The sequence below is a fragment of the Elephantulus edwardii genome, unplaced genomic scaffold, assembly GCF_000299155.1.
Source record: "Elephantulus edwardii isolate Elephantulus edwardi_28Jun2011 unplaced genomic scaffold, EleEdw1.0 scaffold00133, whole genome shotgun sequence".
NCBI lineage: Eukaryota > Metazoa > Chordata > Mammalia > Macroscelidea > Macroscelididae > Elephantulus > Elephantulus edwardii.
The window spans coordinates 6,850,513-6,874,566 of NW_006399883.1; the positions used below are offsets into that span (position 1 = coordinate 6,850,513).

Below are 24,054 nucleotides of genomic sequence, written 5' to 3' on the forward strand. Positions count from 1 at the left end.
GCCCGCATGGGTGGGCTGGAGCATGTCCAGTTGCCCTGGCACACTCTGTAATTGAGCACATGGCATGACCATTGAGCATGTACTTGGTTTCGTGTGAATCATGACTCTCTTTCTTTACTGGTTCGCAGTTCACAGTGAGTGGGCTGATCTCTGGCTCCCTTCCAGGTGCAGCTGACTTTCATGGTCCCTCTAATACTTCATCAGAACATCATGTGAAGTTCTTCTCAATCCCCTTTGAACAAACTGCCTCAGGGATGGACACTGTCTCCTCTGGATAGTGCCGTGGAGGGAGTTCTGTGTCATATTGCCCCAACCCAGGCCAAGTAACAGTCATACTTGCAGTGACATCTTCCAGTGACACTTCTCTTTCTCTTTATAGAGTGCCAAAACACTGAAGAGGGGACACAAGACCCAACAGGATATTGTAACTGCATGTTCCTGGCCTGTGTGAGCTTTAGGGGTGAGAGAGGTAACTTGGAACAAAGATTAATCACCCGTGTATGAATCATCCTCTTTCATGAAGGAAGCTCCGTGGTCTGTGGTGACGTCAATGGCTCGGCTCCCTATTGGCATTCGTTTCCTTGTCTCATTCTCAAGAGATCAATGGTAAGTCCTGGTGTCCAGGGCCTCTGGTGTGGGGCTGTGTGCAGATGTGGGTGGACATACACAGGCCAGCTTTTGCTTTCTGATGTCATTGTAAAACACATGTTGACTTATTTCCCTGGTAACCGTTGAATTGCTTATCAATGGTAGAAGTAGGAACCACGAGCACTGAGTTGCCCATCTGTCTTCATTTCTGGAGGGGATAGGGAATGTCTGGACTTCCTCTGTGGTCTTTGGTGGTTTCTGTAATAATTATGGTCCCCACAGGAACATGATATGATTACTGTTGACCAGCAAGATTAGAAAGTGGCTGTAGATGAAGTGAGTGTATTAATGCTGAACGCAAATGAGTGGCCGTGGCCTGGTTTTCAGTAGTTGCAGAGACAAAATGAAATTTAAACAATGTCATATGCAGACTGGAACATCAGCTTTTCTGTTCAGGGAGCTCCTGTCTCAAATGTTCTGGAAATCCTTCTCTTGGGAGGATTCATTGACCTCCATGAAGAAAGCAAACAGTGGGGCGGAGGCTGAGCAGGTGCTGTGCTTTCCCATCAAGGCTGTTGGAAGTTTCTCCCCATTGATCCTTCCTGCCCCCAGCCCATTCCTGGGTTTCTGCACTTCACAGCTTCTAAGGCCCCTGCTGGTTGGAGATCCTGATCCAAGAGCACTCAGGTCTATCAGTCTGACTTGAAAACAAGCCTCTTTCTAATCAGAAGTTTCCCTTATTGACTTTCACTTCATTCCTGTTGCAAATCTAGCCACAAAGACATGGTTAGTTACATTTTATTTCCTGCTGTTTTATCATTGACTTCTTTACCTTTATAACTTTATATAATTTCACCCACACAGAGGAGGATTGTCAGAATGTTACAAAGAACTGTAGGATGTATGCTGTTAACATTTTACCTAATTTGTTTTTCCATTTTTCCTGCTATCCTCCCCCCATGCACTTTTTCTGTACTGTTGAAAGTAAATTGTAGATAACATATCTTTTCCTTCTACCCTCAGTCCTCTCCAAATTTTAAATCTAGGGGATTTTCTTTCTTTCTTTCTTTTTTTTATTTTGTTTCCTTTAAAAACAATAGTTGATTGTGATTTGAGTGAAAGTTTACAGAGAAAATTGGTTTTTCATGTAACTGTTTATATACTTTTGTTTTGTGACATGTGATGTAGATTATAATGCCCACAACGTAACAGCACTGTCCCCAGGCCCTGTCCTTGTTTCCTGCCTCCATTTAGCTTTCTTTCTTTTCTTTTCTTTGGGGGTGGGCAGGTTTAGGCAATTTTTAAATTAATATTCATATAATCATTCATATACAGGTGTTTCATGCATGCATATTATGTTTTATACAATCATTCAAATACATTAATTACTATCAACCTCTACCTGCTACCATCCTGTCTTTTCAAGTCTCTATTGAATCTTTCCTATTCCTTCAACTCCCCATCCACCCACTAACCTCTGCTAGCCTAGAATTCCCCCCATCCCTATTTCTGCCCTCTTCCTCCCCTTTAAACATTTATACACATCTTGCTCAGTTATCCTCCTCTTTTCACAATAGTAGTCTTATGCAGTATTTTTCCTATGTAACTGAGTTATTACACTTAGCATAATGCTTTTTAGTCTCTCACATGTTATACTTATGGAATCTTTCTTCCTTAGTGCTGCATAGTATTCCATTGTGTGATGTACCACAGTATCTCAGTCCATATGTTTGTTTATTTGGTTTTTTATTGGTTTGCTTAAACAGTTTATTATACATTGCATTTCACACTATTCTTCATCCACACTGTGTTTCATACAGTCATTCTTATGCATCATTTTCATAAAATCAATCGCCTTTGGACACTGCCCATCGTCTTTTCCCCCTTCCTCCACCCACCAAACTGTGCTTTCTTGATCCTCCCTGCCTTCTGAGTTTTATCTGTGGGTAAATGTAGTTTTTTGATCTTGCATTGTTGAGTGTTCCTCCCTGATGTTATCTGTCACCTCACAGGCATGTCAGTTATTTGGCTTAATGTTGAATCATGATTCAAAAAAAGTTGAAGATTATTTCAGTTTCAAGCTTGAAATGTGACTAATGTCCATAGTCTCAAGGATTCCATTAATTTCTCTTGGACCAGTAAACTCAATCATTTTTTTTTCTTTTTATGGTTTTAAGATGTTTTTTTTTTCACATTTCTCTCTCAATCTATTGTTGTTGTTAAGTGCTGTTGAGTATGACTCATAGTGACCCTATGCACAAAAGATCTGAACCCTGTTCTATCCTGCACCATCCTCACACTTCCTGACACACAAGACCCCATCGCAGTAGTCACCATATCAATCCATCTGGTTGAGGGTCTTCCTCTCCTTCATTGATCCTCCACCCTTCCCAGCATCATGTCCCTCTCCAAGGAATAGTCCCTCTTAGCAACATGCCCAAAGTATGTGGGACGTTCTTGCCTCCAAAGAGCAGTCTGGCTGCACCATCTCTAAGGCATCTGTTTCTGTTTGTTCTTTTGGAGACCTTCTATAGTGATCCCTAGGGAACTCTGGTGGCCTAGTGGTAAGGAATAGCATTGCCAACCAGTGGTGTTAAGGGTTTATTGTTCAAAATGGCCTCCCCAGCCATTGACTTACTTTGCTATGTGAATGGGTGGGGATATGTGAATTGGTTGTGCTAGCCTTTCCATAAGAATATTCTTATTCTATAAGAATAGTCTCACCACTAAATAGAGCAGATTCAGCAGCTGAAAGAGAGAACAAGACCACTAGCAAAGAAGCAGCAAGAAAATACAGTGCATCTTTTGAGGCCAAGATCTGTGCACCAGTCAGACCAAGGCCTACAGCAGCCATAGAATCCACAGCAGAGAATGAGAGACCTAATGTGAGACAGCGTGGACCTTGGTACTGCTATGCCATTGAACCAGAGCTAAGAGCCTTTTTTCCACATTTTATTGGAGAACTGGGCAGTGGGGAGAGCCATGATTGGCAGGACTGAGAACTTTGTAACACTGGCCTAAAGTCATGAGGCTCAAGGCTGAGGTGCCATTGAGTACATTTTGGAAGCTGTCCTAATTTTGTGATTATATACTGCTACTAACTCGAACTATAGCCTGTTGACTTTTCTAATATGCTTGGCTCCACAATTAACACTCTTGGTACCAGCAGCAAGAAAATTAAAAGATGAATTGCATTGGGAAAGTCTGCTGTCAGAGACCTCTCCAAAGTACTGAAAGAGCAACAGTGTTAGTCTGGAGACTAAGATGCGCCTGATTCAGGCCATAGTCTTTGCAGTTACTTGCTATACATCAGAAAGCTGGACAATGATTAGGGATAGATAGAAGGAGAATTGATGCATTTCAGCTGTGGTGCTGGTGAAGCGTATTAAATATACCTTGGACTGCTAGGAGAACAAATAGGTTTGTCCTAGAGAGTGTGAAGCCAGGCTGCTCTTTGGAGGCAAGGATTCTGAGGCCTCATTTGACATACTTTGGACATGTTGCAAGGAGGCACCAGTCCTTGGCGAGGGATGTCATTCTTAGGAGAGTGGAGGGAAAGTGCAAGAGAGGAAGACCCTAGATGAGATGGATTGATTTGGTGACTGGGGTGTATCAGAGATGATAAGATTGGCACAGGATAGAGCAGGGTTCAGAACTGTTGTACATAGAATTGCTATGAGTTGCAGGCAGCTTGGCGGCACATAACAACGAGACAACAACAACAGCAACAATATGGTTCTATGTGGTCTGTGAGATATCACAATGGATTTTGGACCCAGTAGAGTAGTAAAGAAAGAAGGACCCAGTAATAAGTAGTAAGCTGGAGATGAATGGACAGTCTCCTCCTGTTTTATTAACTGCCTCTGAAAACCTGTTGGAGAATTAGCTAGGAGTCAGTTCTCACTCTGTGGTACACAACTACAACAGAGAAGTAACAGGGGTGTTAGAATGAGTAAAAAGAGGTGTGGGAGCATGAGGGCCATGTCACACCTCATGAGAATTGGTTTTGTGTGGTTCATGTTGTTAATGGGGACAGTTTCTCATTGTGGAGTTGGTAAAAGTCAGATATGGCTGTCCTTATGTGACCCTTGCTCTTTTTACATACTCCAAAAGCATGTGAATTTAATCCACTAATTGCCCAACAGGAGAAAGATGGTCATTCTCCTCCTGTGTGATTTATTGCCCCTAAAAACCTACTGGATAGTCAGCTTTGAGTCAGTTCTAACTCAACAGTACTTAACTATAACAATAATATTATGATCCTGGAGTGGTAGGTGAGCACTGTCTATCTAGTGCTTCTCATGACATCATCACCATTGTTGTTGTTATGTGCCATCAAGTCACCCATGACTCAATATGACCTTATGTACAACAGCTCTGAAGCCTGCCCTGTCCTGAGCCAGTCTCACTGACTCTTGACACACCTACCCCCTTTGCGCTAGTTACTGTATCAGTCCATCTCATCCGGGATCTCTGTCTGTCCTTCCACCTTCCTGAGTATGATGTCTTTCTCTAAGGATTGGTCCCTCTTGGGCACATGCCCAAAGTATATGAGATGGAGCTTCAAAATGCTAGCCTCCAAGGAGAAAGTTCATTTCACCCTCTCCAAAACAGACTTGTTTGTTTTCTTGGTGGTCCATAGTATGTTCAAGACTCTTCTCCAGCACCACAACTAAAAGGCATCAATTATTTTTCTGTCATCCTTAGTCATTGTCCAGCTCTCTTATGCATAGAAAGTAATTGCATAGACCATGGCCTGGATTAGACGCACCTTGGTTTCTAGACTGAAATCGTTGGTTTTCAGTACTCTTGCGGCAGATTTACCTAATGCAATTCCTCTTTTGATTTCCTGATTGCTGGTGCCAAAAGTGTTGAGTGTGGAGCCAAGCAAGCTGTAACTTAACAACCTCAATCTCTTCTCCTTTCATCATGGTGTTGTCAGTGGCCCAGTTGTGAGAATCTTTGTCTTCTTGATGTTGAGCTTCAATTCATATTGTGGACTACATGGCATCATACTTTTTAATATCTAAGTACTTCAATGTGTGTTGTGTATTTCCCAGAAGCAAAGCATTCTCTTACAAAGTCATAGCACAGTCATAAAAATGAAAATAATTTGAAATTCTATTTCTTATCCACACTCTCTCTTCAAAATTATATCAAATGTCCAATAATAGCCCCAATGCATTCCCATCCCTGCCCAGGAACCCGTCCAGGACCACATGTTGGATTTAGTTGTCTTGTAGTGTTGGTCTCCTTTAATTTAGAAGAGTCCCTTGCCTTTCTTTATCTTTCATTTTTTAAAAGGCTAGGACGTTCATGTTATAAATGCCTCTTGTTTTGGTAATATCTGATAATTAGTCATGATCATATTCAGATTATGCTTTTTTTTGGCAGCAGTTTATGGTAGGAGAATTCACAGATAGAGAAGAAGTACTCATTCAAGTACTATTCCATTGGGTCAGAGCTGACTTCTTTTTTTTTTTTTTTAGTTTTTTTTTTAATTATTTTTGTGTGTTAGAGCTGACTTCTAGCTGACCCTCTAGAGGGTTTTCTGAGGCTGTAAATCACACAGGAAGAGACTACCCATCTTTCTACCCTGGAGCAACTGGTGGAGTCCAGCTTCTAGAAAGGTATCACCCTTGGGTTAGCAGTGCAGCTTCCTGTGGACCATGACAACAGAGCTCCCTAATATATAATTGAATAGATACAGCAAGAAATAGGAGATATGTTTGTATAAAAGTGAGAGATCCTGGGAACAATTCCCTAGTGGCACATTGTAAAAAGAACAAGGACCATGTGAGGACAGCCATGCCTGACCTTTGCCAACTTTACAAAGGGGAACTGTCCCGGCAACAACATCAGCAACACAAAATCAATTCCCATGAGGTCAGCCATGTCCATCATGCTCTCGTACTTCTTTTTATTCAACTCAACACCAATATTACTGCTTTACTGGACCCCAAATCCAAGGTGATAGCTTGTGCACCACATAGAACCTTGTTGGGGAAGGCAAGAGGTTATAATCCAGGTTTGTAGTAGAATACAGTCAGGACAGCTTCCAAAATGTGCTTGCAGGCACCTCAGCCTTGAGCCTCATGGCTTTAGGCCAGTGTTACAAAGTTCTTAGTCCCTTCAATATTGGCTCCCCACCTCCCACCCCGAAGTTGTCCAACAAGCTTGGACAAAGACTCTTAGCTTAGCTCTGGTTCTGTCCATGAGGGGTAGTGGTCCCATGGTCAATTCCACTTCATGTCAGGTCTCTGGTTCTCCATTGAGCTGCTATGGTTGTTGCTGTGGTCCTGAAGGATGAGCTGCATTCCCTTGCTTGTCCTTCTTTACTGGTGGTGAGTTTTCTTTCTTCTGCTGTTGGATATACTCAATTTAATGAAGTGACAAGCCAGTGCTCTTATGGATTGGTGAGCTAGCCAGTCCCCTTGTGGATAGAATAACATGCCCTATTCACATATTCCTGTCCAAACATATGACAAAGTCAGGCAAGGGCTAGAAAAGCCACTTTGAATATACTCTTAACTCCACACACATCTAGTGCCAGATATTAGTACCTTTCCAACTATAAAGAAGCACTGATGATGTAATCTGTAGGGAGTTGTGCTTCTAACCCAAATGGTAGCACCGCACTGGCAGTTCAAATCCACCAGTAGCTCCATGAAAGATAGATAAGCAGACTTATCCTGTGTGATCTATAGCCTCTCAAAACCCATTGGAGGGTCAACCATGAGTTGTTTACAATGAGTTTTCTTAGTGATCCCTGGAGACATAGAAGATGCCAGGAGTAAGGAGAGAAAATAAAAGATGAACTTGCAACGTCTTGTGACAGAAAATAAGGAAATAATTATGAAAGGACCTTCACTAGCCAGGTCTGGATTTAAACAAAATGATACTAACTCATTATAGTTGAGTCAAAACCAATCCCAGCAAGTTTCCAGTGGTTATAATTACTTAAGAGGAGATTGCTCATCTTTCCATCATGGAACACCTGGTAGATTCGAACCACTCACCTTTGGGTTGGCTATGCAATTCCCTACTGACTAGGCTACCAGAGCTCCCTACTAATAGGGTATAAGTAACATAAGAGCCTAGTGAATCTGTACTGACAGGAATAAATGACCAAATGAGAGAACGGGAAGCTCTTCCTTTTAGCAGAATGCTGGCTAATGAGTTGAGAAGGAATGCTGGAGTCAGAACATCACCATTCTGTAGCCATCAGAGTAGTAACTAGTCAGAGGGGAAAAAAATCAACAGATTCTAAGATTATTGATGAATGTTTGAGGGGCAGGACACCTGCAAAAACTCCAATTCCCACAAGTTCATTATTAATTGCTTGAAACATGATAGCAACAGACAGTGCTTTAGCTAAAGGATGAGCTAATATTATTAACTTAGGAACTTCCTGGTGTAGGATATTTGAAAATGATACTTTAGACGCTTCTGAGTTTCATGTCTGTCATTTTTTCTTTTTTTTAAATTGAGTTTGTCACTTTGGAATAATTTCTATGTCAAGCAGTCTTGCTCAGTAATTCCCACCAAAAAGTATATGATTATTCTTCATTGGTGCATGACTGAGATACACACCACTCAAACACATTGACAGATTTTCTTCCTGGATTCCCTGAAGTTGGAGCCAACTTGCATCTGAAAATATGCATGATATCCTAGAACGCTTTTAAGAAGGCTTAGAAAACAAACAAATTTATTCTGTGGTCTATTGCTAAGTCATGCTTTAGTTGCTGGAAACTTGGGGTTAACTCTTATTGTGTTTGTTGGCAGCTGTGGAGAATGCTGTAGTTTTATAGAAATAACAAAAGTACGTGGAGCACTGATGAATCGAAGCATTAAAGAGATTTCTAATTGTATTTGCTACAATATTCATAAGCCTAAATGGAACACAAAACCACAATAAAGATAGTGAGGGATAAAAGCAAACAAAAGTCTTCTCAAAGCCTTGCTTCATAAATAATGGAAGAAGAAAGAACAACATAAGGGTAGAATTACAAAATGGTAAAAAGGGTTTGGGTAGGTTGTTGGGAATGTTAGATGTGCCCCCAGGATTCAAGGTGTTCCTGCAGAAAGGAACGGTGTGCTCCCTCTCCAGGACAGGCTGTTAAGGTGGCCTCCAGTTGGCACCAGGCCCAGAACACTGTGTCTGTGATTTAAAAGGGCCTGGTGGGAAGCTGTGGTCAGACACTGTTTAAGGGAAACACACAACCTCAAGTTGCTGGCTCCCCCCCCCCTGCTTCCTATGTAAATAAGATGGAAAATGAGGGAGGAAGGAGGAATTTTGAAGTAAAGGAAGGAGGTTTGGTTGGTCTGATCCTAGCTAAAAGGTTTTCCTCATTAGGAGGCCTATCTTCTGTCTCTAGGAAAAGTCCAGAGTGCTGTGTCAGGGGGTCCTTTACCTGATCCTGCTGGACAGCTGCTCCCACAGAACCCGGGGAACCTGTTGGTGGTTTCTTCTCCCAGATGGGCTAAGTTCTCCTGGTACATTGGGACTAGCAGTCCAGAGGCCCTGGTCATGCTTTCTTATCCCCTGTGTTCACAGGGCAGCATCCGAGGGATGGGGGACAGCTCAGCTTCTCCCTTCTCCCACTTAAAGGCACGAGAACAGACCAGAGACCCACTAGGTCAGGGCTGCCAAAGCGGTGTGCAAACCTATCAGCTCGAGAAGAAGGAGGACCACTTTCAAACGACTGCTGGCACTGATGACCTTGCTGACCTAAGAACTCAGCACAGGGCTCCAGGACTCATGAAACCATATCTAGTCACTCAGAGGCTGTTCTTCCTGGGCTGTCTGGGTAGGGTGGAGAGCAGGGCCTAAGCTCAGAGTTAAGTAGAGATACTCTCTTGTTTCCTGTGGTAGAAAGATGGGGAATCTCTTCCTGTGTGATTTACAGCCTCTGAAAACTTGCTCAAGAGTCAGCTATGAGGTGGTTTGGTTCAGACTGTCTGGCAGTGAGTGACTCATTCTCTTTACCATCGGAATAAAACTTTAAACTAAAAAAAGGAGTAAATTCTGAAAAAATGTATCTGACACTTCCCCACTTGTTCTTGAGGCCAGTAAAGCAAACACCCTCTTTGGGAGCAGGAAAGCCTAGTGGTTGTGTTTTTTCTCTCATTGACCTTATTCTTACCTGGTCAGCATCACCAAGTTTTTCTCATTGAGGCCAGCCAAATATTTATATTTCTGTCTTGCTTGTGTGCTTCTGAAAGCTGGAGAGAAGTAAAAAGTTAAAAATAAATATGATCTTAAGTGCACAGAATAGCAGGCTGCCTAAGAAACTTGTGGTTGATTTCGTTGTAAAGTAAATAATCTCATTTGTCTCCTTTGTAAATAGGTATGCACATACTCTGAATCCCAAAATGACTATAGTTTTGTTTTTGTAAATAAAAGTTTAAGTGGTTTGGTTTCAAAAGCAAAAATAGTACATTTATTAATGTTGTAATCTTGTAGCAGTATTATAAATAGAATGGATACTGGCTGAATTATAAATAGCTTAGAAAGTTTTAGAATGCAGTTAAAGTCTATTTTTAATGTATCATGTATCATGCTCTTCCACTGTTTTGTGTTTCAGGTTCAGAGCCTTCATCTTTTTTTTGACATTTTTGCTGTATGCAAGTTTTCACTTATCTAGAAAGCCTATCAGCATTGTTAAGGTAAGATATCATGAAGCAAGCCCCTCAAACCGCAAGCTGTTTACATCATGCTTATAACCTGGGTAAGAAAACAGTTGCTTTACTGAGATCATTGGAGGAGAGGTGGTAGATAGAGAATTGAAGAAAACAGATTTGTTTGCAGGGAGAGCAGCAAATAACTTTGTTGCTTGCTGCTTGAATATTCAGTTTCCTTTTCCTGAAATTAAAAATATTTACATTTAAATCTTCTGTTGTAAATAGAATAACTGAGTTGGAGCCAACTCCATGGCACCTAACAAACTGGTGCAACACACTTTCTTTTAGAAGTTGTTGGATGGTGCAGATGGCCAAGTGATCCTCTGCTGGCTGAGAGGTTGACAGTTTCCCTAGAGGTGCCTTAGGGTGCTCTGGTGGCCTGATGGGTAAGGAGCTGTGCTGCTATCCCAGTGGCATGTGGCTCAAATCCACCAGCTGCTCCTTGGCAGAAAGATGAGCAGTTTCCTCCTGTGCTGTTTACAGCCTCTGAAAGCTCAACAGCATACAACAACAACAACAGAGGTGCCTCAGAAGACCTGGTGCTCTCCTTCTGAAGAGTCAGCTATTGAAAACCCTTTGGAGCACCATTTTATGCTGACATTCACAGAGTCTCCTTGAGTCAGTGTTGACCAGTGGCAACTAGAACAGGAAATACTTTCATTTACATTAGTTGATAGTCTCATAATCGGGAAGCTTAATGAAATACGTTCTTTTCCCTTGTGCCATTATCCCTCTGAAATAGATTCAAAGTTATATTGTTTCCTAAATTGTTTCAAATCTGATTACATTTTTACCCTGGTGGTGAGTCTCCATTATCCTTTACAGCACCACATTTCTTTTTTAATGATGGGGGAGCAGGAGATTGATAATTAGGTATTTAATTAATCTTTGAGAGGAGAAGATGAAAGTAGATAAAAACCAGAGTGGCTTGGAAAAAAGGCAGGATAATTTTCTTACCCTTTTGAAAATGACATTGTTTTGCTTATGGACCAGTGTGTAGACTTGAATGGCTTTTGACTATTTTAATGTACAAGGAACAAGGAAATTGTCCAGTGCCAAAGAAAGCTCATTTACTCTTACGTAGCCCCTTCCTTCACTTTCCTGCACTTGGCAGGGAACCAGAACCAGGTCTGTAATTGTGTTGACCTTTGTGTCCTGCTTCCTCCACGCCCACCCACCAGGCACTTGAGCTCTGAGCAGCTGCTGTGTCCTGGAGCCTGTGAGAGAGCCAGCATGGACATGTTGCTTCTGTGGACACCAGTGTGTTCCTTGTTTCCAGTAAGGTCCAGTGCATAGGAAGCATCACTCATTCACACACACCCCTCCGCTGCACCATATCTCCAAATTCTTCCTTGACCTCAAGGAAGCAGAAATTTTCTATGCCCTTCAAGTTGTATAGGTGACTGTACTATAAAAGCACAGAATGTTATTTTCAAAAGAGAGATAAGGGTGTTGAAAGAGGTGTGCTGACCTAATAAACTTGTCATTTAATGACAAACAGCTCTAAAATCCATCATCTTTTATGATGCTAAATATTCAGTTTTATTTCTTGGATAACCTGAGCCGCCAGTAGTAGTTAGCCGATAAGTTGTGTTCTTCCCATCATCTTGCTCAAGTGTTCTAGATTTTCTGTTCTCTTCTACAGATTCATGCCAGTACTGTAATAACTGGATTAAAACCAGTTGTCATGGAGTTGATGCCAACTCAGAATGACTCGATAGTCGTGGAGTAGAACTGTGCTCTGGCAGGTGTGGAGTAGACCTGTGCTCCGCGCAGTAAGGTTTTCAGTGGCTCGTCTTTTAGTAGATCACCGGGCACTTTTCTTTGGAGCAGCCTCTGGGTGAGCTGAAACCTCCACCCTTTCAGTTAGTTAACAGCTGAGAACATTTCACTGGTTACACTACCTAGGGATTCCAGTCATTTTATTATAATGACTTAAACTTTGTGTTGCCTTTTTCATACCTCTTAGATATTGTGTCATATAAATACGAAGATTTTTTCCCCATTTGGGCAAAATCTTGCTGAGTTTTTTCATTGGACAGCATTATACTTAGATAGTAATCAATATGGAGAACCCTGGAACATTCAAAATGGCAAATTTTATAACTCAGTATGTTGTTCTTGTTGTTGTTATGTGCCATCAAGTTGCCTATGACTCATAGTGACCCTAGGTACAACAGCTCAGCTCTGAATTGTGCTGTATCCTGAGCCAACCTGACACACCTACCCTCATTACCCCAGTCACTGAATCAATCCATCTCATCTATGGTCATCCTCTCTTGTGCTTTCCCTCCCCCTCCCAAGCATAATGACCTTCTCCAAGGATTGGCCCTTCCTTGCAACATGCCCAAAGTATGTCAGAAGAAGCCTCAGAATCCTTGCCTCCAAGGAGCAGCCTGGTTTTACCCTCTCTAGGATGAACTTGTTTATTCTTTTAGCAGTCCATGGTATATTCAGTGTTGTACTCCTCTCCAGCACCACAGCTCAAAGGCATCAATTCTCCTCTCATCCCTAGTCACTGTCCAGCTTTCTGATGAGGAGAACCTTGGAACTTTCAAAATGGCAAGTTTTCTAATACAAATTTAGATGTATTATCAGTGTATCAGATTTTATTTTCTGACGGCCACTGAGGGCTTTGTCATTGTGTGTGGCTGACAAGAGCTGGCCACACTGTCCCTGGTCCATGTCACCGTTTTCCTTGGTTCTAGCACATGATTTGAGACCCCAGTAGCCTAAGCTCTTCCCAAGAATCCTATCCTTCCTTGTAAAAAATGATTTGTAGATGGAGGAAAGGTTTAAATGTTTAAGAAAAAAAAATAGCCAGGGATAAAATAATAATCATTTTAGGAGTGTAAAGTTCAGAAACTCAGGAACAATAAACAAAGGCTATGACTAGGCAGTTCACAGACTTGGGATTCAAGTTTCCAAGAAATACACAAGCTATGTTCAAATTTATTAGCATTCAAAAATGCAAATTAGAACAAAAAAAGATTAACCACAGCACATATAGATCCTGAGGCCCACACTGTAGGGCAAAGTCCAACTGCCTCATGTGATTGTGGAGGCTGTGAATCCTGCCGGAAGCCGGAAGCCGTTCATCTCATCTGCCTCCCGCAGAGTGGCTGGTGGGTTCAAGCCACTGACCTTTCAGTTAATAGTCCAACATTTATCCCAATATTCCTTCACTTTATACCTATCACTGGGTAAAACATGTAGGAGAATGACAGTCCATTTTGTTGGCTATAATAGAGGAGCATTTTCGTCAAATCAGATCTGGCTGGTACAGGAGGAGATTGTCCCTCCTTTTCCCGGCAGAGCATCTGGTGGATTCGAACCATCTGCCTCTGGGATTTTAGTTAGAGGAGCATTTTCATGCATTGCTGATAAAAATGGGAAAGTGCCTTACCCTTTGGAAAGGGAACATCCATTGAAATTAAAAATTACACATGACCCTCAGCCCTACTCCTGAGAATTTCACCTATAAAAAGAAAATTGCCCATTGTTAGGGATATCTGCATAAACATCTTTATTGCCATGTTACTTGTAGTGACCAGAAAAAGCATAAAGGGGTGGGTGTGTGTATGTGTGTGTATGTGTGAGTGAGTGAGAGAGGTGGAACACCAAAACAACCTAGATATTAAGTGAGTTTAATTAGCAAGTGAGAAGTTGACTAAATGATGGTAAGTCCATCTTATGAAATGTCCAATTACTGAAAAGAATTAATTGACTCAGGAGGATTTCCAGGAAGTCTTTGAGGGAGAGGAGTTAAGATATACAGAAGTGTATGTGATGTGACCCATTTCTGAAGAATAATCCTCTTCCTTGTGTATTCTGTTTCCGTATACATTTGTGAGCAGGGTTTGTATTTGTATATACCTCTGTGTGTGAGAATTTCTTTTGTCTCCTGGAACTGACTTGAACAGAATCTGCCCACATTGAGGTACTTCTTTCTGTAAATCTGCCTGGTCTTCTGCTTTGAGAAACTTTTATTTCTTTCCCTTTTAGGATTTTTTCCTAGATGATTCTTTGGCGTGTTCTTTAACTCGGACCTTATTAAATAAAGTATTAACTAGAAAAATGAACCCACCTTGCCTTAGGAACCATACAGAGTTTACTAAACATGTCAGTTGTTCTTGACCTTCACACTGGAATTGACCTATAATAGCTGGGCCTCCAGAAGGTTTTCAGACACAGTAAATCACTTGGGAGGAGATTGTCCATCTTTCTCCCGTGGAGCAGCTGGTGGATTTGAACCACATTCTTTTGAGTTGACAGCACAATTTCTGACCCTTTCTCCAAGTATATAGAGAGACAGCTCTGGTGGCCTAGTGGCAAGAAGCTGCACTGCGATCTTGGAGGCTCACTGTTCCAGACACCAGCTGCTCCGTGGGAGAAGGATGGGCAGTCTCCTCTTACATGGTTATCTGCCCCTGAAAACCCACTCTGGTTTGGTATGGAGGGTCAGCTATGAGTTGGTTACAATTAAGTGGTACAACAATGACAACATATATATACCATCAGTTGAGTCAGAACCAACCCATAGCTGACTCTCCAGTGGGTTTTCAGAAGCAGTAAATAGCATGGGAGGAGATTGCCCATCCTTCTCCTACAGAGCAGTTGGTGGATTCAAACCTCTACCTTTGTGTTGGCTGTGGGATGAGGATGAGGATGGCACAGGATAGGACAGGGTTCAGATCTGTTGTTCATAGGGTCAATATGAATTATACTTGACTTGATGGCACGTAACAGCAACAAGAAGCCATGAGAGCGTGTGATCTGTCTATTTATAGATATGCAGACACATACACATACATCCCCATTGAACTCTTACTTTATGCATGATCTGAAGGCAGATTGAAACTTATAGCCCCCACCCCCAAGGGAGGAGGAGGAAAAGGAGGAGACTTAATGAGGCCTAAATCCACAATCTAACTATCCTCTTCCTCCTTCTGTTCGCCTTGAAACATCCTTGTCCCTTCTGTGTCAGGCCCAGTGACTTCCTGTTAGAGGGGTGGGGCTGCGTAGGAGAAGGAGCCTCCAAGGCTGCAGCCTCAAGGCCCAGGTGGTGCTGAGTGGAGTTGCTCAGTGGGAAGTTAGTTTCTCGAGTACAGATTCTGAAGACTAGTTTTCATTAGATATTTATTCATATAATTGATGTTTCTGCTTAAATGACTACACAGATCTGCTCAACAATAGAATGGAAAGGGGCTCATTGTTTTCTAGTTTATTCTTTGGGGAAAAAAATTGTCCATTGTATTTTCCTTGGAATCCCTGGAAGTGGTTTCTTTTCAATTCCTAGTAGTGGGGTGGGGTGTGGGGGAGGTGTATGTGTGTGTTTCAGGCAAGATATATCAGTTTGTGATCAGTAGGCAAAGCAAACCCCTTTTTGTGGAACTGACTACAGTCCATGGAAACCCCAAGTGTCAGAACGGAATTTTGCTCCCTAGAGTTGTCAGTGATTTTTCAAAAGCAGTTAGTTAGGTCTTTCTTCTGAGGCACCTCTGGGTGGGTTGTAGCCTCTGCTCCTTCAGTTAGCAGTCATTTACATTAATCATTTACATCAAGCAGGGACTCCACAGGTAAAAATAACATCCCACTGTCTCCCTAACAAACCCACAGCACCAGTACTACCATAGCACCAATACCTCCACAGCACCAACACCTCCACAGCACCAACACCTCCACGGCACCAACAGCTTCACGGCATCAACCGCTTCACAGCACCAACACCTCCACAGCACCAACATCTCCACGGCACCAACACCTCCACGGCACCAACACCTCCACGCACCAAACCTCCATGGCACCAACACCTCCATAGCACCAAACCTCCACAGCACCAACACCTCCACAGCACCAACACCTCCACGGCACCTACCAGGGAGCTCTGGGCATATGGTTAGTAGACAGCCCCACTAGTAACTCAAAGTCTTCACCTCTTCGAACCCACCAATGGCTTCACTGGAGAAAGCGGGGCAGTTTCCTCTTGTGTAGTGTAACACTTCAGATACCCGGTGGAAGGTCAGTTGAGTCAGTTCTCACTTGATGGTAATGAGTTTAATATCTCACTTCCCTGAGTATATACACGTTACATAGGACTTGAAGTTTATGTTGTGTATTCTGCCATGATGTAGTCCCCTTTTCTCTCCCATTCCCATCTAACCTTCTAAATTCTGGGTTTGACGAGGCTGTAAAACAAGGGATATCATTGCTGATGTCAGATGGGTCTTGACTGAAAGCAGACAATACCAGTTGAATGGTTATTTGTGGTTTGTTGACTGTTGAGCCATTTAACTGTGTGAGTCATAAGAAATCATGGATAACACTGAAAATAATTGGAATCTTTGAGCACTTAACTATGATCATGCAGAACCTGTATATAGACCAAGAAACAATTGATTGAACACAACAAAGGGATACTGCATGATTTAAGATCAGGAAATGTATATGCCATGGTTGTATCCTTTCACCATACTTAGTGAATCTGTATACTAAACAAATAATGAGAGAAACTGGACTATATGAAGAAGAATATCACATCACAATTGCAGGATGATTAATTCATCAACAAGCTGCAACATGCAGATGACACAACCTTGCTTGTGGAGAGGACTCACTTGAAGCATTTACAGAAGAAGGCTTCAGAATGGATACATATCAACATAATGAAAACAAAAAAATCCTCAAGACTAGACCAATAAACACATCATGATAAATGAAGTTGCCAATGATTTCATTTTCCTTGCATTCACAGTCAGTGCCATGGTAACAGTAGTCAAGAAATCAAACTATATGTTGCATTGGACCAGTCTGCTACCAGGGACTTATTTAAAGTGCTAACAAGCCAAGATACCAGTTTAATGACTAAGAAGCACCTGACTGAAATCATGTAATTTTTGGTTGCTTCATGTGCATGTGAAAGTTGGACCATAAACAAAGAGGACCATTGACAAGAGGTATTGATTGACACAGTGACTTCAAGAGTGGACTTAAGCACAGCTGAGATTGTGAGGATGTGGCAGGATCAGGCAAAATTTCGATATATAGAGAGGGTCAGTGAATTGGAACCAACTCCCCAGCACCAGCAACTCCACAGTATCAACTTACCGCACCAACAACTCCGCAACACCAACCAACAACTGCACAGCATCACTAACTCTGCAGCACCAACTGTACTATTGCACCAACAGCTCCACAGCACCAGCAACTCCACAGCACCAACATTGCCACAGCATGAACAAGTCTACAGCACCAACAACTCCACAGCACCAACAACATGATGCTAGGGCCTGCTGACAGTACTATATCCTTCTTTTCTTTCCTAAGCATAGCTTAATCATTTTTTCTACATTGTCATGTAGTCTGTGGTATTGTTGAAATAATTCAGATAGAATAATATTAATAATTCAACAGTTTGTGTGTGTACAAATAAGTTATTTTTACTACATTCTTAAAGTTATGCAGCTATTCTTACCCTCCTTTTCTGAGTTTTCCCTTCCCTATTAACATAAATTTACTGCCTCCTAAGATTTTTATTTAATCTTTATGCATTGTCAGTTTGATCCTGTAGAGATGAGATCTTGAATGAACACCCATAGCTTGGTTTTAAGATTTAGGGGATAGTTTTGGTTTAAGGTTTAAAGTGTATCTTAAGGCAGTGATTTCAAGGGTTCATCCAACCTCAGTGGCTCCAGAAAGTAAATTCCATGAGAGTTTACATGGAAATAATTTGCATAAATTCCGCTAATGCATTTCAATCCTTGCCAGGTAGTCTTTCAAATTATTTCATTTTCAATGAATATCTGATGTAACATGTTGTTTAATTTTATATATAAATTGACAGAAGTCACCTGTGTAAGAATTTTTTTGCAAAGAGAACGGCTGACTGTTATGAAAACTATCATTTCCTAGGGGAGTTGATGCCCTCACCACAGAGATTTTTCCAAAGATCTAGTGGCTGTGGAGAACTGATGTTATTTCACTGAAACATAATGAACACGGTGAGAATTCACTCACCTTGAGATCTTTATATGATCAGTTCATCTTAGTTTAAGTAAGTCTTAATTGTCCCCCAAACACCAGCGTTTTAGGATGAAACTTGTCAAAATACTGAAATTCAGTAAGATTGTTGAAGATTTATGTGTGGCTATTAAAAAACTCAAGATACTGTTTACAACAGTAACGTTAAATTTTTTTACTACTTTTGTGGCTGCCTTTAAGAAAGGAACACTTATGTTTTCTCTAATGCAGAGGAAAGTCTGGGAAGAGGTAGGTTGAGAGAGCAAATGAGAGCCGAGGTTCAGAGGAGGCCCTCCAGGGGCAAGTGTCTATGGGAACCATCCCGCTATGCTCAGAGCTGCAGTGCCTGAGCACTTTCCAGGAGGGGTAAACTCTCTTTCTGGGAAGAGAGTCTAAAAACACCTTTGAAAGCCCATAGGGCACAGGATTCCAGCTTGTGCCAAAGCTCACGTTCCTAACCGAGTACTAGACTGCCTCTCAACATGCAAGAAACCAAACCTAGAAAGCCTTCTTGCTTGTTTGTGAAACAAGAATCATTCCTTGGGTTTCAGTGGAAGGTTCCTTCCTGAGAACAGTTGATAATAAAAAGTGGTTGTGAAATTGCAATTTTAAGCAGCAGTTACAAACTTCCTTTGCCCCTTGCTTCCCTAAAAGGCTAAGTTAGAAGCCTCGGTGCTCGCATTTAGCCCTGCAAGCTCAGAGCCTGAGAGGACTTCCCATTCGTCCGTCCTTCAGCCCCTCGTGTCAGGGAATTATGGTCACAGCAGTAGCAGTGAGGCCTCATGACACAGCCAGATTGGCTTCTATAACAGCAGGGAAAGGTGGGCAGAAGTGACCTATACTGATAGAGGGGAGGCTAAGGTAACATGGCCCATGGATGGGGACATGCTGAGCGTGCTGCTATACAGAGAGGGAGGGTACTGGTCAGCTATTCTCACGTAGGCTGGGTGCAGGGACACAGATGGGACAGAAAGGGGCATGTGGCGACAGAGCAAGGGCATACGTGGGGAATAGAGTGAGGCATAAACAAGAACAGAGCAAGGACAGAGATGAGGACAGAAAAGAAGCAGAAGGCACAGGTGGGACAGAGAAGGGACGTAGGGAGAAACAGAGAAAGAGCAAACGAGGGGAACAAGTGGGAACAGAGAATGGGCTTATGTGCCTGGGAAGAGAATGATTGGTCTGTTTACCAAGGTAGAACACCTTGGGTCTCCAGGGAGGATGAGCTCTGGGGAGGGCAGCTGTCTGACAAATCACCATTTGACTGTAAAACTGAACCTATGCCAGCCGCTTAGTGTGAAGTGTAGATTTCAGCAGAATAGACCACTGGTAGATACTGTAGCATGACCGTGACCCGCCTGGCTGGCTCCCTGCCTGTTATACCAGGACATGTTTCTGTGTGGCCGTCTGCAAATTCAGACAGTGTCCAGTGGGCTTGATAGGAAGGCAGCCTTTCAGAGGTGGCTGGCTGCTTTTAGCTGCTTGCTGTGGAGAGGTGTGCTAGCCAGCAGCCCAGCAAAGACAGAGACAGAATCTGGCGGCTGCTGCCCTCAAGTGCAGTGTGGACCTCTTTGACTGTTGTTGTCTTGGGCCCTGACCCACAGGCATCTTCTGGTCCCCTCCTTATCTGGGCCAGCTTTGCTCACTGTCTGCTAGGTCTCCAGGCCTCTCTCACTAAAGGATAGGTCCTGTAGTCACTAAAGCACATCTGGGCCCCTTAGAGGGCATCTCCCTAGTCACAGGGGGACCCCTCCTTTATGCCCTCACTCCCATTTTGTGGATTATGTGATACAAAGTCTTTTTTTTTTTTGAGGAGGAAGATTTAATTTTAAACAAAACCCTTTGAGGTTGGTTTTCATGTACAGTGTAACAATGCTGAAAATCATGTTTTTAAGAGACCTGATGTTACCTCTCAGCTGTGTTATTTTAGACAAATAATTTGAGGTAACTTCAAAGTTTATCATCTGTGAATGCGTGATCACAATATCCATTAATTTTATAATATCTGTTCATTTTAGAATTATTTTAGTGTTTTTGGCTTATTTTAGTCTTTCTTAAAGAAAATGCCCAGCAGGAGGGAGGTAGCAGTGAGTGGAAACCCCTGGAGAAGACTTCACACTGGAAGGTGGAGTCTGGTCTGCGTCTTTGTATGTTACGGAGCTGGCCATCTGTCTGTTCAGCTAGCTGTTTCCCCTGCATCAGTTCTGGGCCCGGCTACCATCTGGGTGGCTGTTTCTCCTGCTTCAGTTCTGGGCCCAGCTACCATCTGGGTGGCTGTTTCTCCTGCATCAGTTCTGGCCCCTCAACCCTGTGGGTGTAAGTGGGTATGAGCAGCCCTCTCTGCACATGGGGGAACTGAGATGGGGCTGGTTACTTTCTCAAGCCTTTGCTGCAAGTGTCATTTCCTCTTCTGATGAATACATGGAGCACGAACCCTGCTCACGTCCTCTTGGTCTTTCCTGTTACAGTCCTGCTTCTACATCCACCTGTAATGACTGTCTTTTCTCAAATACTCCTTGTACTAGCACTGTGCTAATAATGACCTGCTAGTCACCATCACTGTAGTCAGAACCTGCTATACATAGAGAGTTGAGGCTGGAGTGGTGAGTAAGCTTCCTACAGCTCGTGCAGCTGATTCAGACATCACATTGGAGTTCCAAACCAGAGCTTTTGTAACCAAGGTCTTATAACTTTCATTCCACCTGCTGCCTCTCAGACGAGTGCCTAGGCCTGTAACACTGGATAACATGATGGACTAGTGACCTTGTCTCCCAAATATCCATTCTTATTAAAGTATGAGGTGGAAAGGAAGAAGTTCAAGCTTCACTGATGGTGCTAGCAAAAACAAAACAAACAAACAAACAAACAAAGCCCCAGGTGTTGATGGAAAAGCAGTTGAGGAGTTTTAACAATTAAATGTAGCCCTGGCTATGCTCATTAGTCTGTGTCAAGAAATTTGGGATGTGAACGTCTCTGACCCATCCTGCCAGCCTGTCTCTCTGTCTCTCTCTCTCTCTCTCCCTCCCCCCACCCCCTTCCCCAGCCTGGGTCAGAAAACTGAATCCGAAAGCCTAAAAGCAACAATAAAGGCTTCTTTGCTTAAAAAAAATAAATAACTTAATTACAAATAAAAAGAAATTTGGAAGACAAACTACTTGGCTAACTGACAGGAAGAGATCTCTATTTGTTCCCATTCAAAAAAGAAGGTTAATCCAGCAGAGTGCAGAAATTATTTAGCATTATCATGAATCATTATCATTAATATCACATGCAAATAAAATCGTCATAGAAATTATTGAATAGATAAAACTGCCAAATGTTCGACTAGATTCAGAGGAGGTTGTGGCACAAGGGGGCACAAGGAGTATCATTGCTGATGTCAGTGAGAACACTAGAAATAGGTTTGATTGACTATAAAAAAAAATTTGACTGTGTGGAGAATAAGAAATTATGAGGAGTGGGAATCTCAGAACACCTAACTGTGCTCATGAGAAAACTACACCTAGACCAAGAAGCTGTTCAGAGAGAACAAGGGAACACTGCATGCTTTAAAATCAGGAAAGCTGTGTGTCAAGACCGTATTCTTTCTCCACACTTGTTCAGTCTGCATACTGAGCAAATCGTTTGAGAAATTGGACTCTATGAAGAAAAATGTAGCATCAAAATTGGAGGGAATACTTAACAACCTGCATTATACAGATGAGACACTGTTGCTTGCAGAAAGTGAAGAAGACTTGAAATGCTTAGTGCAGAAGATCAAAGACAACATCCTTCAATATAGATTACATCTCAACACCAAGAAAACAAAACCCCTCAGCATTGAACCTAATCTATCAACATCATGATAGATGGAGAAAAGATTGAAGTTCTCAGTGATTTAATTTTACTTAGATCCGTAATCAGCCCAGCAGCACCAGTCAAGAAATCAAGACATATTGCTCTCGGAAAAATCTGCTGTGAGGGACCTTTCTAAAGTGCTTAAGAGAAAAGATAACAGTTTAAAGACTAAAGTGAACACTATCTAAGTGTGATATTTTCTATAGTGTTGCATCCATCTGAAACTTGGACAAGGAAGAAGAGAGACCGAAGAAGAACTGATGGCTTTGAATTGTGGTGGTGGTGAAAAATAATGGCTATACCGTAGACTGCCAAAGGAACAAATAGGTCTGTCTTGGAGGAAAGGGTAACCAGGATGCTCCTTTAAGATAAAGATGGTGAAACGTTGTCTCACATACTTTGGGCCTATTACCAGGAGAACCTGGTCCTTGGAAAAGATATCATATGGGAAAAGGTGACTGAAAGAGTGGAAGACTCTCAGTGAGGTGGATTGACACAGTGACAGATGCCTCCATTCTTGGCCTTCCCTCCATACTTCCTTTTGGGGGCAGAGGTGGGGGCGGAGGTCCATCCCATTTGGGATGTAACTTTCTAATAAATCTATTATTACTATTTTACCCTGAAAACAAAACAAAACAAAAATGTCTTCATTCTTCTGTTATGGACTTTCCAAAGATCATAGGCTATTAGCTCAAGACTCTTGGGAACAAAGCTGGTGCAAGCATTCATCTTGTGTAATGCGTGTTTTTGTTGTGTAAGTACTTGGGTTGACTTTCTCTATAGTCTCACCTACACTGTGACCTTAGCAGTAGGTGTTCTTGAAGGTCCCATGGCCTTTCCCCAGGGTCCCCTTCCTAAAATGCAGTGATCAGAGGAAGGCTGGCCAGAGGGGAAGAGTGGCAGTCTGCCCTGCATCTCATTCCAGTTCTCACTCGGGTACATGTTTTCTCTCCTCTTGGATGTTCTAGGGTGAGCTCCACAAGGACTGTGTCACCGTGACCGAGCATGAAGTCCAGCTCAACAGTCCAAGCAAACAAGCTGGTTACCTACTCTCTTCACAAGGACCCAACAATGGGACCGACTGTGGCTGGGCGCCGTTTGGTGAGTCCCATGTCAACAATCCTGCACTGGTCCTGCTACTGAAGCAGTTCGTCCCGGAGATACTGGGTAATGGCAGCGTCGCCAGGCTCTTGGGGCCTTGCTAATTTTAGCAGCAGTTCTGCTGTTCTGATGGGGAATGCGTCCCCAGTGACGGCTCCCTCCCATCAAACAATTACCGTTACTTCAGCTGCTAGAGCTCTGCATGACTCACTTAGCAGGCCTTGTCATGCAGCGGTGTTGCCTCCCGTAAGAAGACTCATGGATTGCCGGAGTCAGCCAAGGGTGATTTGCATTTTCTGTTTGTCAGAATTGGAAGTTTAGGCTGATAGAGCATGAGTCATGGGTGGAAAGAAGAGATCACAGGGCCGAGGTGTGGGGAGTCGAGGGAAATCCTGGTTCACGTTTAAGACAAAATCAGTCATATACCACTGTTAACAATGGGATTTTATGTAATCTAGATGATGCCTATTTAGTGATTATTTGACAGTATGGTGATTTTATTTTCCAAATGATTTGCCAAGAAGCCAAACAGAAGCTATTCTGCACTATCTTCTGTATTCTAACCACTCCACTGCACTTTGGGAGCGTCTCACACAAACGTTGAGAACAGATGTTTTGTATATCATTGCCCTGATCCAGGATGTAAAAATAAATAAATGACCTTTTCCTGTTGATTCTCCAATCAGACAAGGACAACTATCAGCAGCTGCTTGGGGCCCTGGATTACGCCTTCCTTTGTGCGTACGCCATCGGCATGTACCTGAGGTAGGTTGCCTGGGGTGTTCTAAGGCTCTTTCTTGACCTGTTACATAGTCTATGCCA

At 42.5% G+C, this 24,054-nt stretch overlaps 1 protein-coding gene across 1 annotated transcript in view; it reads left to right on the plus strand.

Annotated features, from left to right (window-relative positions):
• Positions 1-550: 550 nt before the first annotated feature.
• The window catches only part of SLC37A1 (solute carrier family 37 (glucose-6-phosphate transporter), member 1), an 80,874-nt gene continuing 57,370 nt past the window's right edge, over positions 551-24,054 (plus strand). The window contains exons 1-4 of the mRNA XM_006894048.1: positions 551-606; positions 10,179-10,260; positions 23,100-23,232; positions 23,919-23,997. Of these exons, the coding sequence (XP_006894110.1) occupies positions 551-606; positions 10,179-10,260; positions 23,100-23,232; positions 23,919-23,997 (350 nt within the window). The remainder of the gene's footprint in view (positions 607-10,178; positions 10,261-23,099; positions 23,233-23,918; positions 23,998-24,054) is intronic.